The sequence below is a fragment of the Sebastes umbrosus genome, chromosome 21 (genome assembly GCF_015220745.1).
Source record: "Sebastes umbrosus isolate fSebUmb1 chromosome 21, fSebUmb1.pri, whole genome shotgun sequence".
NCBI lineage: Eukaryota > Metazoa > Chordata > Actinopteri > Perciformes > Sebastidae > Sebastes > Sebastes umbrosus.
The window spans coordinates 24,838,439-24,856,685 of record NC_051289.1 but is presented as its reverse complement, the minus strand read 5'-3'; the positions used below and the strand labels follow the sequence as shown (position 1 = coordinate 24,856,685).

The following is an 18,247-nucleotide window of genomic DNA, read 5'->3' as shown; positions in this document are numbered from 1 at the left end:
ATCAAATGAAGGCATGAATTCAAATATTCTAAAAAACAGAAGTGGTACAAATTGACATTTGCCCGTTTCATGCACTTTGTTTTGTCAGCAGATAGTTTTACACCAAAGATGTTTGTACTTGACCTTCAGAAACAATATGTGGTGCTGAGAACCTAAGCTCAAAGGTCATCATAATGATGATCCAGAGCTTTCAACTGAAAGCTCTGGATCATTAGTAACTGGAACTTTGAGCCGATTTTTCCTTCACCATATTTTACATATGTAGTGAAAGAACAAACTCAAACCATCAACACATATAATCAAGGTGAGCAAATAGTTTCTACAGATGCTTTTTCACCACATGTTGCACAATTATGATGTGCACTGATTCAAGATGACACCCAGTAGGTCATAACAGCTGATTCTAGGAGAAGTCAAACCCACTAAATATTTTGAGGACAAATATGAGAAACTGAATTACACATTTGAAGCACATTCTTCCAGATTTTGAATAGTCACAGATCTTTAGACCATTTCACAGTTCTAAACGTAAATATTCCAGATGTGTCCCCGTTTATTTCTTGTTGCAGTGGATCTGAATGAAAACATGATTTAAATTGATGAAATTGTGAAATGGAGGTTCTCGGGTGTTTTGCTACAGAAATACCATCAGTAGTTTGTGTGTTTGTGTGTGATCCATCTTAGGTTGAAACAGTATCTGCACTAATAGTTCTGCATCAGGAATATAAATATTTTAGTCTCAATGCATCATCGTCCATCAGGTCAGCTTACAGTAAAAACAGTCTCTTACTTTGTGTCTGAGGGTCCAGGTTCATTACTGAAGACATGAGGAAGATCTTTGGACTGGTCACTCTTCATAGACAGACAGCTGGGTACTGGAGACTCTGCTCTCTGTCTGTACTGAACTCTGCAAACACCAAGATGATGTTATTCATATTGCTTGAATCCTTGATAATTTCTCTTTTTTAGGGCATTAAGGTAGCTCTAACCCAGGGGTCAGCAACCTTTACTATCAAAAGAGCCATTTCAGGCAAAAAAAAAAAAAATAAATCGGTCTGGAGCCGCAAAACATTTGAGCATTGTGATGAAGGTAACACAGTTTATAGTTTAAGGTTATAGTATATAAGTCTAATGCAGTGAGGGCCCAAGTGCAAATGTACGACGGAGTATTAGGGCCACTTTGAGGGAAAAAAAATCGGAGATTTACAGAATAAAGTCATAATATTACGAGAAAAAAGTCGTAATGTCACGAAAAGAAAGTCATAAATTTACGAGAAAAAAAAGAAAAAAAAAAAGGTGAAATTAATACTTTATAATATTATGACTTTATTCTCGAAATCTCATATATATATTTTTTCCCCATTTTAGCCCTAATACTCCGTCGTACCATAGACCTACAACAATGATAGATAAAATTGAAAATGTAAAGAAAAAAACAGTTATTAATTTCCACTCATTTTTTAAAGAATCCACAGGGAGCCACTGGAGAGGGACTAAAGAGCCACATGTGGCTCCGGAGCAGCAGGTTGCTGACCCCTGTTCCAAACCCACAAACTACTGCTACTGTCCACAATAATGAGGTTTAAAAGATTTAGTGATCTGGCTGAAGTTTGTTTATTAAAGAGGAATAACAGCCATTTTTAAAACATTAATATTATTTTGGAGGCTAAATAACTTTATAAACTATATAACTATATCAAAATACTGCAACTTGCTCATGTACACACATATTCAGTGGACGCCCTGGTAAACCACAAGGTGGCAGCGTCATCACGGTAAACAGTGACTTCCTGTCAGTGGTGATATGAATGGAGTTCAGAATTTCAACAACATTTGCAATATAAATAAACATGCTGTTACTTTCAGAGTTTATTTTATGTGTTAACAATAAACACTTATAAAACAGGGAAACTGTGTCAGACCTCTCTGACTTCTTTAGTTTTCCAGTAGTTATAGTTTATGGAAGTGTTGTCCGGTGGAACGGAGAGATCATGACAGGATTTGGGCTGCAGCTAGCTTGTAGTTTCCACAGTGATGAACACACCAGTAAAGTATCTGGACTATTCCCATCTGTGCTATACGTGGTCAACAAAAGTCTAGTAAAGTATTTATGGGTTAGTTATAGCTAACGTTATTTACTAACTAGCTACCAATATGGTAGCTTTAATGGAAAACAATTGCATTAACTATAACTACGGGAAGACGAAAGAAGTCAGAGAGGTCTGACACAAGTATTTATTGTTGACACATAAAATAAATTCAGAAAGTGACAGCATGTTTATTTATATTGCAAATGTTGTTGAAATTCTATACTCCATTCATATCACCACTGAGGTGACTGAACTGAGGTTTGAAGTGGTCTAAATATTGTGGTGACCAGCAGTCTAAGACACACATCATTAGGGGTGTAACGATTCAAATACTACATCGATGTATCGATTTATATTCCTACGATCCAACTACATCGATAGGTACTCTGCAAGTTGTCCTTCACGGGAGACGTATATCGATATAGAATCTATTGTATCGATATTAAGGATTTGCACCTTGTATTTAAGGACAACAAACGTTATATGAAAGTGTTTTTTAGCACTTTTATCAGTAAAGAAATGTTAAACATTACTCCGGTTCACTCTCCAGACACAGCTCTGCCCTCTGCAGCGCGAGCACACATCCATGGCGCGCATGCAGACGAACGGCGCACTGGACTCATCGCTCTATCACCCGGTAGCGGAGTGGAGGGAGACAGACATCGGTCTGCATGAGCTGCCGGCGCTGCGATGCAGAGGAGAGTTTCAGGTGCTATCAATCCACTTGATGGGGGGGCTTCACCCATAGGTGCTTTCCCCGTGTGCTGTTGGTTCTTACTCAGAGAAAATGACTTTCCTTTCCCCGTCATGATTTCTATGTGAACGCAGCATCAGCCTCACGTTTCCAGCTGGAGGGCAGACGGTCTGCGAGGCAAATTATCACGACGGGAGTAAAGTAAAAAAACAAAACAGAAATTCAACTAACGTTACTCTGACGTAGTTTTAAAATGTTTTCATGTATGAAAAGACCCCAAATGAACACTGTAGGTGGACTACTTGATTACTATCAGTGATCAAACAGCTTTGGACAGAATCATTCCTAAAAACGCTGGTTAAATAATCTGCTATCAGCATTTGATCTCTGTATTATTGATCTACCGTTTATATTGACAATGAGGACAGAAACAGCAGGTTATACCACTGTTCATTTGACTTGAATAGAAGTTGGTTTATTATATTTTTGTGTTAATTATTGCACTGCCTTGTATCTTGAGAACTGAATCAGCGGGTCCTGCAGTTGCACTTTTTATTATTTTCTAATAAAAGGTGTATGTATTTGCCATTAATTGTTGTCTACTTGTTTATATACATAATTAATTTATCCCTGATTCCCTTACAAGAAAAACTTTGAGGAATCCTGACCTGCACTGTCCAGTATCAGATATTTATTTCACAGTCGCATCGATTTCAAATCATTGAATCGTATCGTATCGCTCTAGATGAGCCAAATATCGTCCTTGAATCGTAACGTATCATATCGTATCGTATCGTATTGTATCGTTGTAAAAGTGTATCGTTACACCCCTACATAGCATGTAACACTGGAGTCCTTGGTGTTACTTCTTTAATGTCAATATGTTTTCTGCCACTTGCTATTGTCAACTATCAAATGAAGGCATGAATTCAAATATTCTAAAAAACAGAAGTGGTACAAATCTACATTGGAACATTTCATGCACTTTGTTTTGTCAGCAGATAGTTTTACACCAGAGATGTTTGTTCTTGACCTTCAGAAACAATATGTGGTACAGAGAATCTAAGCTCAAAGGTCCACATAATGATGATCCAGAGCTTTCAACTGAAAGCTCTGGATCATTAGTAACCTTTGAGCAGATTTTTCCTTCACCATATTTTACATATGTAGTGAAAGAACAAACTCAAACCGTCAACACATATAATCAAGGTGAGCAAATAGTTTCTACAGATGCTTTTTCACCACATGTTGTGCAATTATGATGTGCACTGATTCAAGATGACACCCAGTAGGTCATAACAGCTGATTCTAGGAGGAGTCAAACCCACTAAATATTTTGAGGACAAATATGAGAAACTGAATTACACATTTGAAGCACATTCTTCCAGATTTTTGAATAGTCACAGATCTTTAAACCATTTCACAGCTGTAAACGTAAACATTCCAGATGTGTCCCTGTTTATTTCCTGCTGCAGTGGATCTGAATGAAAACATGATTTAAATTGATGAAATTGTGAAATGGAGGTTCTCTGGTGTTTTGCTACAGAAATACCATCAGTAGTTTGTGTGTTTGTGTGTGGTCCATCTTAGGTTGAAACAGTATCTGCACTAATAGTTCTGCATCAGGAATATAAATCTTTTAGTCTCAATGCATCATCGTCCATCAGGTCAGCTTACAGTAAAAACAGTCTCTTACTTTGTGTCTGAGGGTCCAGGTTCATTACTGAAGACTGGAGGAAGATCTTTGGACTGGTCACTCTTCATAGACAGACAGCTGGGTACTGGAGACTCTGCTCTCTGTCTGAACTGAACTCTGCAAAAACCAAGATGATTTTATTCATATTGCTTGAATCCTTGTTAATTTCTCTTTTTTAGGTCATTAAGGTAGCTCTAAACACACAAACTACTAACGACAATAATGAAGTTTAAAGGTTTGTAGCCGTCCTGTTAGATTACATTACATCTTTTCTAGGTGACTGACAGCTGTCACAGACACTAAGAGGAAGATGGCACAAATGATTTAGCTTTGTCTGGGTCACAAAAAGTTTACATTTTAGTTTGCAAATAAACTTCAGTAAAAACTTTAACATACAAACAAAATCACATAAAACTTTGGAGGAGATAGCTGAAAATGAGTCATGTAAATGAGTTAGTAGCAGCTCTTACTTTGTGTCTGAGGGTCCAGGTTCATTACTGAAGACTGGAGGAAGACATATGGACCGGTCACTCTTCATAGACAGACAGCTGGGTACTGGAGACTCTGCTCTCTGTCTGAACTGAACTCTGCAAACACCAAGATGATTTTATTCATATTGCTTGAATAGTTGATAATTTCTATTTTTTAGGGCATTAAGGTAGCTCTAAACGAGGGGTCAGCAACCTTTACTATCAAAAGAGCCATTTCAGGCAAAAAAAAAAAAATATATGTCTGGAGCCGCAAAATATTTGAGCATTGTGATGAAGGTAACACAGTTTATAGTCTAAGTATTTAGTATATAAGTCTAATGCAGTGAGGGCCCAAGTGCAAATGTACAACGGAGTATTAGGGTCCATTGAGGGAAAAGAAATCTGAGATTTCCAGAATAAAGTCAAAATATTACGAGAAAAAAGTCGTAATGTCACGAAAAGAAAGTCATAACTTTACGAGAAAAAACAAAAAAACACGTTAAATTAATACTTTATAATATTATGACTTTATTCTCATAATACTATGACTTTTTTTCTCATAAACCTATGACTTTATTCTCGTAATATTAGGACTTTATTCTCGAAATCTCATATATATTTTTTTTCCTCAATGTGGTCCTAATACGCCGACGTACCATAGACCTACAAAAATGATAGATAAAATTGAAAATGTAAACAAAAAAACAGTTATTCATTTCCACTAATTTTTTTAAAAATCCACAGGGAGCCACTGGAGAGGGACTAAAGAGCCACATGTGGCACCGGAGCAGCAGGTTGCTGACCCCTGGTCTAAACACACAAACTACTGCTACTGACAACAATAATGAGGTTTAAAAGATTTAGTGATCTGGCTGAAGTTTTTTTATTAAAGAGGAACAACAGCCATTTTTAAAACATTAATATTATTTTGGAGGCTAAATAACTTTATAAACTATATAACTATATAAATATACTGCAACTTGCTCATGTACACACATATTGAGAGGGCGTCCTGGTAAACCACAAGGTGGCAGCGTCATCACGGTAAACGGTGACTTCCTGTCAGTGGTGATATGAATGGAGTTCAAAATTTCAACAACATTTGAAATATAAATAAACATGCTGTTACTTTCAGTTTATTTTATGTGTTCACAATAAAAACTTATAAAACAAGGAAACTGTGTCAGACCTCTCTGACTTCTTTAGTCTTCCAGTAGTTATAGTTTATGGAAGTGTTGTCCACTGGAACGGAGAGATCATGACAGGATTTGGGGAGCAGCTAGCTTGTAGTTTCCACAGTGATGAACACACCAGTTAGGTATCTGGACTATTCCCATCTGTGCTATACGTGGTCAACAAAAGTCTAGTAAAGTATTTATGGAATTAGTTATAGCTAACGTTATTTTACAGCTAACTACCAATATGGTAGCTTTAATGAACAACACTTGTATAAACTATAACTACTGGAAGACGAAAGAAGTCAGAGAGGTCTGACACAAGTATTTCTTGTTGACACATAAAATAAATTCAGAAAGTGACAGCATGTTTATTTATATTGCAAATGTTGAAATTCTATACTCCATTCATATCACCACTGAGGTGACTGAACTGAGGTTAGAAGTGGTCTAAATATTGTGGTGACCAGCAGTCTAAGAAACACAGCATTAGGGGTGTAACGATTCATCTACTACATCGATGTATCGATTTATATTCCTACGATCCAACTACATCGATAGGTACTCGGCAAGTTGTCCTTCACGGGAGACGTATATCGATATAGAATCTATTGTATCGATACTAAGGATTTGCACCTTGTATTTAAGGACGACAAACGTTATATGAAAGTGTTTTTTAGCACTTTTATTAGTAAAGAAATGTTAAACGTTACTCCGGTTCACTCTCCAGACACAGCTCTGCCCTCTGCAGCGCGAGCACACATCCATGGCGTGCATGCAGACGAACGGCACACTGGACTCCTCGCTCTATCACCCGTTAGCGGCGTGGAGGGAGACAGACATCGGTCTGCATGAGCTGCATGAGCTGCCGGCGCTGCGGTGCAGAGGAGAGTTTCAGGTGCTATCAATCCACTTGATGGGGGGGCTTCACCCGTAGGTGCTTTCCCCGTGTGCTGTCGGTTCTTACTCAGAGAAAATTACTTCCCTTTCCCCGTCATGATTTCTATGTGAACGCAGCATCAGCCTCACGTTTCCAGCTGGAGGGCAGACGGTCTGCGAGGCAAATTATCACGACGGGAGTAAAGTAAAAAAAAAAAAAGAAATTCAACTAACGTTACTCTGACGTAGTTTTAACATGTTTTCATGTATGAAAAGACCCCAAATGAACACTGTAGGTGGACTACTTGATTACTATCAGTGATCAAACAGCTTTGGACAGAATCATTCCTACAAACGCTGGTTAAATAATCTGCTATCAGCGGTTGATCTCTGTATTATTGATCTACCGTTTATATTGAAAATGAGGACAGAAGCAGCAGGTTAAACCACTGATCATTTAACTTGAATAGAAGTTGGTTTATTATATTTTGTGTTAAATATTGTACTGCCTTGTATCTTGAGAACTGAATCAGCGGGTCTTGCAGTTGCACTTTTTATTATTTTCTAATAAAAGGTGTATGTATTTGCCATTAATTGTTGTCTACTTGTTTATATCCATAATTAATTTATACCTGATTCCTTTACAAGAAAAACTTTGAGGAATCCTGACCTGCTGTGTCTAGTGTCAGATATTTATTTCACAGTCACATCGATTTCAAATCATTGAATCGTATCGTATCGCTCTAGATGAGCCAAATATCCTCCTTGAATCGTAATGTATCATATCATATCGTATTGTATCGTTGTAAAAGCGTATCGTTATACCCCTACACAGCATGTAACACCGGAGTCGTTGGTGTTCCTTTTCATAATATCAATATGTTTTCTGCCACTTTCTACTGTCAACTATCAAATGAAGGCATGAATTCAAATATTCTAAAAAACAGAAGTGGTACAATTTGACATTTGCCCGTTTCAGGCACTTTGTTTTGTCAGCAGATACTTTTACACCAAAGATGTTTGTACTTGACCTTCAGAAACAATATGTGGTGCTGAGAACCTAAGCTCAAAGGTCATCATAATGATGATCCAGAGCTTCCAACTGAAAGCTCTGGATCATTAGTAACTGGAACTTTGAGCCGATTTTTCCTTCACCATATTTGACATATGTAGTGAAAGAACAAACTCAAACTGTCAACACATATAATCAAGGTGAGCAAATAGTTTCTACAGATGTTTTTTCACCACATGTTGCACAATTATGATGTGCACTGATTCAAGATGACACCCAGTAGGTCATAACAGCTGATTCTAGGAGAAGTCAAACCCACTAAATATTTTGAGGACAAATATGAGAAACTGAATTACACATTTGAAGCACATTCTTCCAGATTTTGAATAGTCGCAGATCTTTCGACCATTTCACAGTTCTAAACGTAAATATTCCAGATGTGTCCCCGTTTATTTCTTGTTGCAGTGGATCTGAATGAAAACATGATTTAAATTGATGAAATTGTGAAATGGAGGTTCTCGGGTGTTTTGCTACAGAAATACCATCAGTAGTTTGTGTGTTTGTGTGTGATCCATCTTAGGTTGAAACAGTATCTGCACTAATAGTTCTGCATCAGGAATATAAATATTTTAGTCTCAATGCATCATCGTCCATCAGGTCAGCTTACAGTAAAAACAGTCTCTTACTTTGTGTCTGAGGGTCCAGGTTCATTACTGAAGACATGAGGAAGATCTTTGGACTGGTCACTCTTCATAGACAGACAGCTGGGTACTGGAGACTCTGCTCTCTGTCTGTACTGAACTCTGCAAAAACCAAGATGATGTTATTCATATTGCTTGAATCCTTGATAATTTCTCTTTTTTAGGGCATTAAGGTAGCTCTAACCCAGGGGTCAGCAACCTTTACTATCAAAAGAGCCATTTCAGGCAAAAAAAAAAAAAATAAATCGGTCTGGAGCCGCAAAACATTTGAGCATTGTGATGAAGGTAACACAGTTTATAGTCTAAGGTTATAGTATATAAGTCTAATGCAGTGAGGGCCCAAGTGCAAATGTACGACGGAGTATTAGGGCCACTTTGAGGGAAAAAAAAATCGGAGATTTACAGAATAAAGTCATAATATTACGAGAAAAAAGTCGTAATGTCACGAAAAGAAAGTCATAAATTTACGAGAAAAAAAAGAAAAAAAAAAGTGAAATTAATACTTTATAATATTATGACTTTATTCTCGAAATCTCATATATATATTTTTTCCCCATTTTAGCCCTAATACTCCGTCGTACCATAGACCTACAACAATGATAGATAAAATTGAAAATGTAAAGAAAAAAACAGTTATTAATTTCCACTCATTTTTTAAAGAATCCACAGGGAGCCACTGGAGAGGGACTAAAGAGCCACATGTGGCTCCGGAGCAGCAGGTTGCTGACCCCTGTTCCAAACCCACAAACTACTGCTACTGTCCACAATAATGAGGTTTAAAAGATTTAGTGATCTGGCTGAAGTTTGTTTATTAAAGAGGAATAACAGCCATTTTTAAAACATTAATATTATTTTGGAGGCTAAATAACTTTATAAACTATATAACTATATCAAAATACTGCAACTTGCTCATGTACACACATATTCAGTGGACGCCCTGGTAAACCACAAGGTGGCAGCGTCATCACGGTAAACAGTGACTTCCTGTCAGTGGTGATATGAATGGAGTTCAGAATTTCAACAACATTTGCAATATAAATAAACATGCTGTTACTTTCAGAGTTTATTTTATGTGTTAACAATAAACACTTATAAAACAGGGAAACTGTGTCAGACCTCTCTGACTTCTTTAGTCTTCCAGTAGTTATAGTTTATGGAAGTGTTGTCCACTGGAACGGAGAGATCATGACAGGATTTGGGCAGCAGCTAGCTTGTAGTTTCCACAGTGATGAACACACCGGTAAGGTATCTGGACTATTCCCATCTGTGCTATACGTGGTCAACAAAAGTCCAGTTAAGTATTAATGGAATTAGTTATAGCTAACGTTATTTACTAACTAGCTACCAATATGGTAGCTTTAATGGAAAACAATTGCATTAACTATAACTACGGGAAGACGAAAGAAGTCAGAGAGGTCTGACACAAGTATTTATTGTTGACACATAAAATAAATTCAGAAAGTGACAGCATGTTTATTTATATTGCAAATGTTGTTGAAATTCTATACTCCATTCATATCACCACTGAGGTGACTGAACTGAGGTTAGAAGTGGTCTAAATATTGAGGTAGATCAGCAGTCTAAGACACACATCATTAGGGGTGTAACGATTCATCTACTACATCGATGTATCAATTTATATTCCTACGATCCAACTACATCGATAGGTACTCGGCAAGTTGTCCTTCACGGGAGACGTATATCGATATAGAATCGATTGTATCGATATTAAAGATTTGCACCTTGTATTTAAGGACAACAAACGTTATATGAAAGTGTTTTTTAGCACTTTTATTAGTAAAGAAATGTTAAACGTTACTCCGGTTCACTCTCCAGACACAGCTCTGCCCTCTGCAGCGCAAGCACACATTCATGGCGTGCATGCAGACGAACGGCACACTGGACTCCTCGCTCTATCACCCGTTAGCGGCATGGAGGGAGACAGACACCGGTCTGCATGAGCTGCCGTCGCTGCGATGCAGAGGAGAGTTTCAGGTGGTATCAATCCACTTGATGGGGGGGCTTCACCCGTAGGTGCTTTCCCCGTGTGCTGTTGGTTCTTACTCAGAGAAAATGACTTTCCTTTCCCCGTCATGATTTCTATGTGAACGCAGCATCAGCCTCACGTTTCCAGCTGGAGGGCAGACGGTCTGCGAGGCAAATTATCACGGCGTGAGTAAAGTAAAAAAACAAAACAGAAATTCAACTAACGTTAGTCTGACGTAGTTTTAAAATGGTTCCATGTATGAAAAGACCCCAAATGAACACTGTAGGTGGACTACTTGATTACTATCATTGATCAAACAGCTTGGGACAGAATCATTCCTACAAACGCTGGTTAAATAATCTGCTATCAGCGGTTGATCTCTGTATTATTGATCTACCAGTAATATTGAAAATGAGGACAGAAGCAGCAGGTTATACCACTGTTCATTTAACTTGAATAGAAGTTGGTTTATTATATTTTGTGTTAAATATTGTACTGCCTTGTATCTTGAGAACTGAATCAGCGGGTCCTTTTTATTACTTTTTATTATTTTCTAATAAAAGGTGTATGTATTTGCCATTAATTGTTTTTTACTTGTTTATATCCATAATTCATTTATCCCTGATTTCCTTACAAGAAAAAATTTGAGGAATCCTGACCTGCTCTGTCTAGTGTCAGATATTTATTTCACAGTCACAACGAGTTCAAATCATTGAATCGTATCGTATCGCTCTAGATGAGCCAAATATCGTCCTTGAATCGTAACGTATCATATTGTATCGTATCGTATTGTATCGTTGTAAGAGCGTATCGTTACACCCCTACATAGCATGTAACACTGGAGTCCTTGGTGTTTTTAATATCAATATGTTTTCTGCCACTTTCTACTGTCAACTATCAAATGAAGGCATGAATTCAAATATTCTAAAAAACAGAAGTGGTACAAATCAACATTTGACCATTTCATGCACTTTGTTTTGTCAGCAGATACTTTTACACCAGAGATGTTTGTACTTGACCTTCAGAAACAATATGTGGTGCTGAGAACCTAAGCTCAAAGGTCATCATAATGATGATCCAAAGCTTTCAACTGAAAGCTCTTGATCATTAGTAAGTGGACCTTTGAGCAGATTTTTCCTTCACCATATTTTACATATGTAGTGAAAGAAAAACTCAAACCATCAACACATATAATCAAGGTGAGCAAGTATTTCCTACAGATGCTTTTTCACCACATGTTGCACAATTATGATGTGCACTGATTCAAGATGACACCCAGTAGGTCATAACAGCTGATTTTAGGAGAAGTCAAACCCACAAAATATTTTGAGGACAAATATGAGAAACTGAATTACACATTTGAAGCACATTCTTCCAGATTTTTGAATAGTCACAGATCTTTAGACCATTTCACAGTTGTTAACGTAAATATTCCAGATATTCCCCGTTTATTTCTTGTTGCAGTGGATCTGAATGAAAACATGATTTAAATTGATGAAATTGTGAAATGGAGGTTCTCTGGTGTTTTGCTACAGAAATACCATCAGTAGTTTGTGTGTTTGTGTGTGATCCATCTTAGGTTGAAACAGTATCTGCACTAATAGTTCTGCATCAGGAATATAAATATTTTAGCCTCAATGCATCATCATCCATCAGGTCAGCTTACAGTAAAAACAGTCTCTTACTTTGTGTCTGAGGGTCCAGGTTCATTACTGAAGACTGGAGGAAGATCTTTGGACTGGTCACTCTTCATAGACAGACAGCTGGGTACTGGAGACTCTGCTCTCTGTCTGAACTGAACTCTGCAAACACCAAGATGATTTTATTCATATTGCTTGAATCCTTGATAATTTCTCTTTTTTAGGTCATTAAGGTAGCTCTAAGCACACAAACTACTGTCAACAATAATGAGGTTTAAAGGTTTGTAGCCGTCCTGTTAGATTACATTATATCTTTTCTAGGTGACTGACAGCTGTCACAGACACTAAGAGGAAGATGGCACAAATGATTTAGCTTTGTCAGGGTCACAAAAAGTTAACATTTTAGTTTGCAAATAAACTTCAGTAAAAACTTTAACATACAAACAAAATCACATAAAACACTGGAGGAGATAGCTGAAACTGAGTCATGTAGATGAGTTAGTATCAGCTCTTACTTTGTGTCTGAGGGTCCAGGTTCATTACTGAAGAGTGGAGGAAGACCTTTGGACCGGTCACTCTTCATAGACAGACAGCTGGGTACTGGAGACTCTGCTCTCGGTCTGTACTGAACTCTGCAAACACCAAGATGATGTTATTCACATCACATGAATACTTGATAATTTCTCTTTTTTTAGGGCATTAAGGTAGCTCTAAACCAGGGGTCAGCAACCTTTACTATCAAAAGAGCCATTTCAGGCAAAAAAAATAAAAAAAATCTGTCCGGAGCCGCAAAACATTTGAGCATTGTGATGAAGGTAACACAGTTTATAGTCTAAGTATATAGTATATAAGTCTAATGCAGTGAGGTTTAAAGTGCAAATGTACGACGGAGTATTAGGGCCACTTTGAGGGAAAAAAAATCGGAGATTTACAGAATAAAGTCATAATATTACGAGAAAAAAGTCATAATGTCACGAAAAGAAAGTCATAACTTTACGAGAAAAAAGAAAAAAAACACGTAAAATTAATACTTTATAATATTATGACTTTATTCTCATGATACTATGACTTTTTTTCTTGTAAACCTATGACTTTATTCTCTTAATATTAGGACTTTATTCTCGAAATCTCATATATATTTTTTTACCATAGACCTACAACAATGATAGATCAAATTGAAAATGTAAACAAAAAAAAAGTTATTCATTTCCACTCATTTTTTTAAAAATCCACAGGGAGCCACTGGAGAGGAGCTAAAGAGCCTCATGTGGCTCCGGAGCAGCAGGTTGCTGACCCCTGGTCTACACCCACAAACTACTGCTACTGACAACAATAAAGAAGTTTAAAGGTTTGTAGCCATCCTATTTGATTAGATTACATCTTTTCCTTGTGACTGACAGCTGTCACAGATACCAAGAGGAAGAGTTTATTCGACGAAGTCTGTTGGACTTTAGTTGGCAAATACATTTGTGTAGAAATTTTGAATATACAAACACAACATCAACAGAAAACATGGTATTGTCAGAGGTAACTAAAAACGAGTCCTATAAATGAGTTAGTAGCAGCTCTCTTACTTTGACTCTGAGGGTCCAGGTTCATTACTGAAGAGAGGAGGATCATCTATAGACTGATCACTCTTCAGAGACACATAGCCAGAGACTAGAGACTCTGCTCTGTCCTCCTCTTCCTCCACACAATCACTCATCTTCTGATCTGAAGTCAGTCTGAGAGATAAAAGAGATAAAACCGGAACACTGACTGTGAACTCAGAACACAAGAATCAAGACAAACAAGTTTGTTCAAGAGACACAGGCAAGACTGAGAGAACAGGAAGTGACACACACACACACACACACACGCAAACACGCGCGCACACACACACACACACACACACACACACACACACAGTATACAGTTTAATAAAACCACCAAGCACTCCACCTGGTCACTTTTCTTTAAATCTCTGCTTGTTTTCTTGCGTTACAGCAGGTTTAATGAGTATTACTCTATATTGCTTGAATCCTTGATAATTTCTCTTTTTAGGGCATTAAGGTAGCTCTAAACCAGGCGTCAGCAACCTTTACTATCAAAAGAGCCATTTCAGGCAAAAAAAACAAAAATAATCTGTCTGGAGCCGCAAAACATTTGAGCATTGTGATGAAGGTAACACAGTTTATAGTCTAAGTATATAGTATATAAGTCTAATGCAGTGAGGGCTCAAGTGCAAATGTACAACGGAGTATTAGGGTCCATTGAGGGAAAAGAAATCTGAGATTTCCAGAATAAAGTCATAATATTACGAGAAAAAAGTCGTAATGTCACGAAAAGAAAGTCATAGATTTACGAGAACAAAATGTGTAATATTATGAGGATAAAGTCATAACTTTACAAGAAAAAAAGAAAAAAAAACGCGTAAAATTACTAATTTACAATATTATGACTTTATTCTCATAATACCACGACTTTTTTTTTCTTGTAAACCTATGACTTTATTCTCGTAATATTAGGACTTTATTCTCGAAATCTCAGATTTATTTTTTTTCCTCAATGTTGCCCTAATACTCCGTCGTACCATAGACCTACAACAATGATAAATAAAATTGAAAATGTAAACAAAAAAAACAGTTATTCATTTCCACTCATTTTTTAAAAAATCCACAGGGAGCCACTGGAGAGGGGCTAAAGAGACACATGTGGCTCCGGAGCAGCAGGTTGCTGATCCCTGTTCTAAACACACAAACTACTGCTACTGTCAACAATAATGAGGTTTAAATGATTGTAGCCGTCCTATTTGATTAGATTACATCTTTTCCTTGTGACTGACAGCTGTCACAGATACTAAGAGGAAGAGTTTATTTCGACGAAATCTGTTGGACTTTAGTTGGCAAATAAATTTGTGTAGAAATTTGAATATACAAACATAAAATCAACAAAAAACATGGTATTGTCAGAGGTAACTAAAAACAAGTCCTATAAATGAGTTAGTAGCAGCTCTCTTACTTTGACTCTGAGGGTCCAGGTTCATTACTGAAGAGAGGAGGATCATCTATAGACTGATCACTCTTCATAGACAGACAGCCAGAGACTAGAGACTCTGCTCTGTCCTCCTCTTCCTCCACACAATCACTCATCTTCTGATCTGAAGTCAGTCTGAGAGATAAAAACGGAACACTGACTGTGAACTCAAAACACAAAAATCAAGACAAACAAGTTTGTTCAAGAGACACAGGCAAGAAGAGAAGTGAGAAAGGGGTAGGGAAATATAAGTTTTTCTTCTACCTACTCCTTTTCGGACACTATTACTCTTGTTTTGTTTGTTATTATTTTGTATCTGTGAACAGGAAGTAACACACACACACACGCACACACACACGCACGCACACACACACACACGCACACACAGTATACAGTATAACAAAACCGCCAAGAACTCCTCCTGGTCAGTTCTCTTTTAATCTCTGCTTGTTTTCTTGGGTTACAGCAGGTTTAATGAGGATTATTCAGCCAATCACAACGTTGTGTTCACAGATGAATCAAACTGTTGAGCTCATTCTAACATTTCTCTCCTCTGCAGTCATCAAACTGAAAACTGACTCAGAGAGTTTAACAGTTACGTAATAAAATGTTGGATTAACACTCACCCTGCTTCAGTCTTTAGTTTTCATCCTTCTGCTCCGTTGGATCAAAATACAGTCTGAACTGACTGAACACTTTCAATTTCACAGTTTCCTTCCTGTTCTCATGTTCTTGGATCACATAGTCAGCGTGGCTCCTCCTCTTTCCATTTACAGGAAATCTTTGACCTCAGAGTTTATCTACGAGAGTTTGTGTTTGTTACTCACACAAATCAGCTTTTTAACATGGTGTGTTTTTCAACAGGTTGAATTAAAATGAGTTTTGGTCAAATGTTATCTAATTTTTATGTTTAGATAATGTCAATAAATCAGTTTAATTAAATAGTAATGTGCTTTTATTGTTGTTGTTTTTTCAGAATTATATGAGTGGGATTTTTCTGAACATCTGGAAGAAAAATTATTCTTTCTGTTGGACAATAAAAACATTTCTGAGTTGCAAGTCTTTTCATGATCTAAACATAGTAGCCAGAAATGACACATCTTCCTTGCTCAATTACTACAACATGAAGCTACATTTTGAAATGTGTTATATTATTATCTTATTAGTTATATTTGAATGTTTCTTCCACTATTTCATGTTTTATAATGTATGAATATTCAGATTTTTTATTTTTTACAAAAAGAGAAAGACATGAGTAATTTCCAGTAACCTGGATTTGGAAATATAATCCCAAATCCGTCAAATGTTTAAGTTACGAGTTAATTATTTCTTAAAGAGGTGTTTATTGAATTCCATACATCAGTATTTCAGAATTAGTAAAAGCCGATCGTTAATGAGTGACTAACAAAAATACGTGTAACACTATCAAGTTTCAGATTGACTAAAGAAACAGTCTCAGCTGATAAAGACTAGCCTGACTGAGAAGATGACCATGCACTATAATGTTTAAATGTTTATATATCTCATTCAAAAAGTAGCTGTATGTTAGGGACAACTGTTTTTATGGAGTTAACAGTATTTGGTAATTGTTAATTCAATTAACTATTTGAACTAGTTATCTTAGTAAGTGTAGGTAGCTGACTGGTAATGTAGCCAATCAGGCTGTATCCACAGCTGAATCTGAAACTTTAACAGTAAAACATTAATAATGTTGTATTAATAATCACCCTGCCTCAGCCTTTCTTTTTTTCTGTTATTTGTTCTCTATCGACTCAAAATGGAGTCTGAACTCTGACTAACTGAACACATTTCATTATACTGTCCTGGTTTCATATATAGTACACTACCTGTACCACCTATCTGGTCAGTGTTGTTCCTCCTTTCACCATATACTGGAAAACAAGAGTGTGTACTTTTTTATCCAGGTTTCTTCATGATCATCTCCCTCTGCCTTAATAGTGAAAACTAAAATAGATAACCAAGCTAACGAGACTAAGTTTGCTGAACTTAACCTAGTTAGCTGGGTTTACCTCTTCTTCTTTTTTTTTTTTTAGCTAAGTTTACCTACCATGAACAGTAGTTCTGGTTGTAGGTCAGCTGAGGAAGTATTTGGTTATGTTCAACTTTTCGATATGAACATTGTCCTGGAACACCTTCACGGACATGTTGCTGCTGCAGTTGTCTTTGTAACACCAGAAGAACTTTGTCACTTTCCTGTTGAACTTTTTTGCGAAAAACACATTTTGTCATGAATTCCTTTTAATCTGCTGACCTGCGCTGCAGCTGCTTTGTTGTTTGCCAAACTGTTGAGGAAATGTCCCCTGATCTGGTTGTTTCTGTGGCTACAACAACAGTAACCAAATAATTATGCGACTGTTTGCTTGTTTAGTGACCATCAACGACACTTATAAAATCTCTCCTTAGCTAACACAGCTAACTGAACCAAGTTTTATTAGTAAGTGTAGTTAGCTGACAGGTAATGTAGCCAACAACTAACTAAACTTAGTTATCTTATTAAGTTTAGTTAGCTGACAGGTAATAAAGCTAACACTTATCTCAACCTAGTTCCCAGCAAACATGCCCGTGCGGGCCCACTGTAGGAGAGTGTGGGTTTACTGTGGGCAGTGTGGGCAGGGGCAAACCCACACTAATCCCATGTGGGCCCCCCGTGGGTTGGCCCATATGGGCCCCACAGTAGTTTTGCCCTTTGGGGCCCCCATGAGGTTTTTCTGTGGGCAGCCCACTGTGGGCTAGCTCACAGAAAAACCTCATGGGCCCCAACATGGGTTAGCCCGTGCGGGCCCCACAGTAGTTTTGCCCTTTGAGGCCGACATGATGGTTTTCTTGGGGCAGCCCACTGTGGGCTTGCCCACAAAAAGCCCACACAG

General features: G+C 37.3%; 1 protein-coding gene across 1 annotated transcript in view; it reads right to left on the bottom strand.

The window, feature by feature from the left end:
• Positions 1 to 16,074, bottom strand: part of LOC119480962 (protein NLRC3-like) — a 40,681-nt gene extending 24,607 nt beyond the window's left edge. Inside the window, exons 1-6 of the mRNA XM_037757621.1 lie at positions 15,986 to 16,074; positions 15,345 to 15,494; positions 12,390 to 12,506; positions 8,703 to 8,819; positions 4,481 to 4,597; positions 790 to 907 (exon numbers count right to left, since the gene is read on the bottom strand). Coding sequence (XP_037613549.1) covers positions 790 to 907; positions 4,481 to 4,597; positions 8,703 to 8,819; positions 12,390 to 12,506; positions 15,345 to 15,475 — 600 coding nt within the window. The 5' untranslated portion in view covers positions 15,476 to 15,494; positions 15,986 to 16,074. The remainder of the gene's footprint in view (positions 1 to 789; positions 908 to 4,480; positions 4,598 to 8,702; positions 8,820 to 12,389; positions 12,507 to 15,344; positions 15,495 to 15,985) is intronic.
• Between the last annotated feature and the right edge of the window lie 2,173 nt (positions 16,075 to 18,247).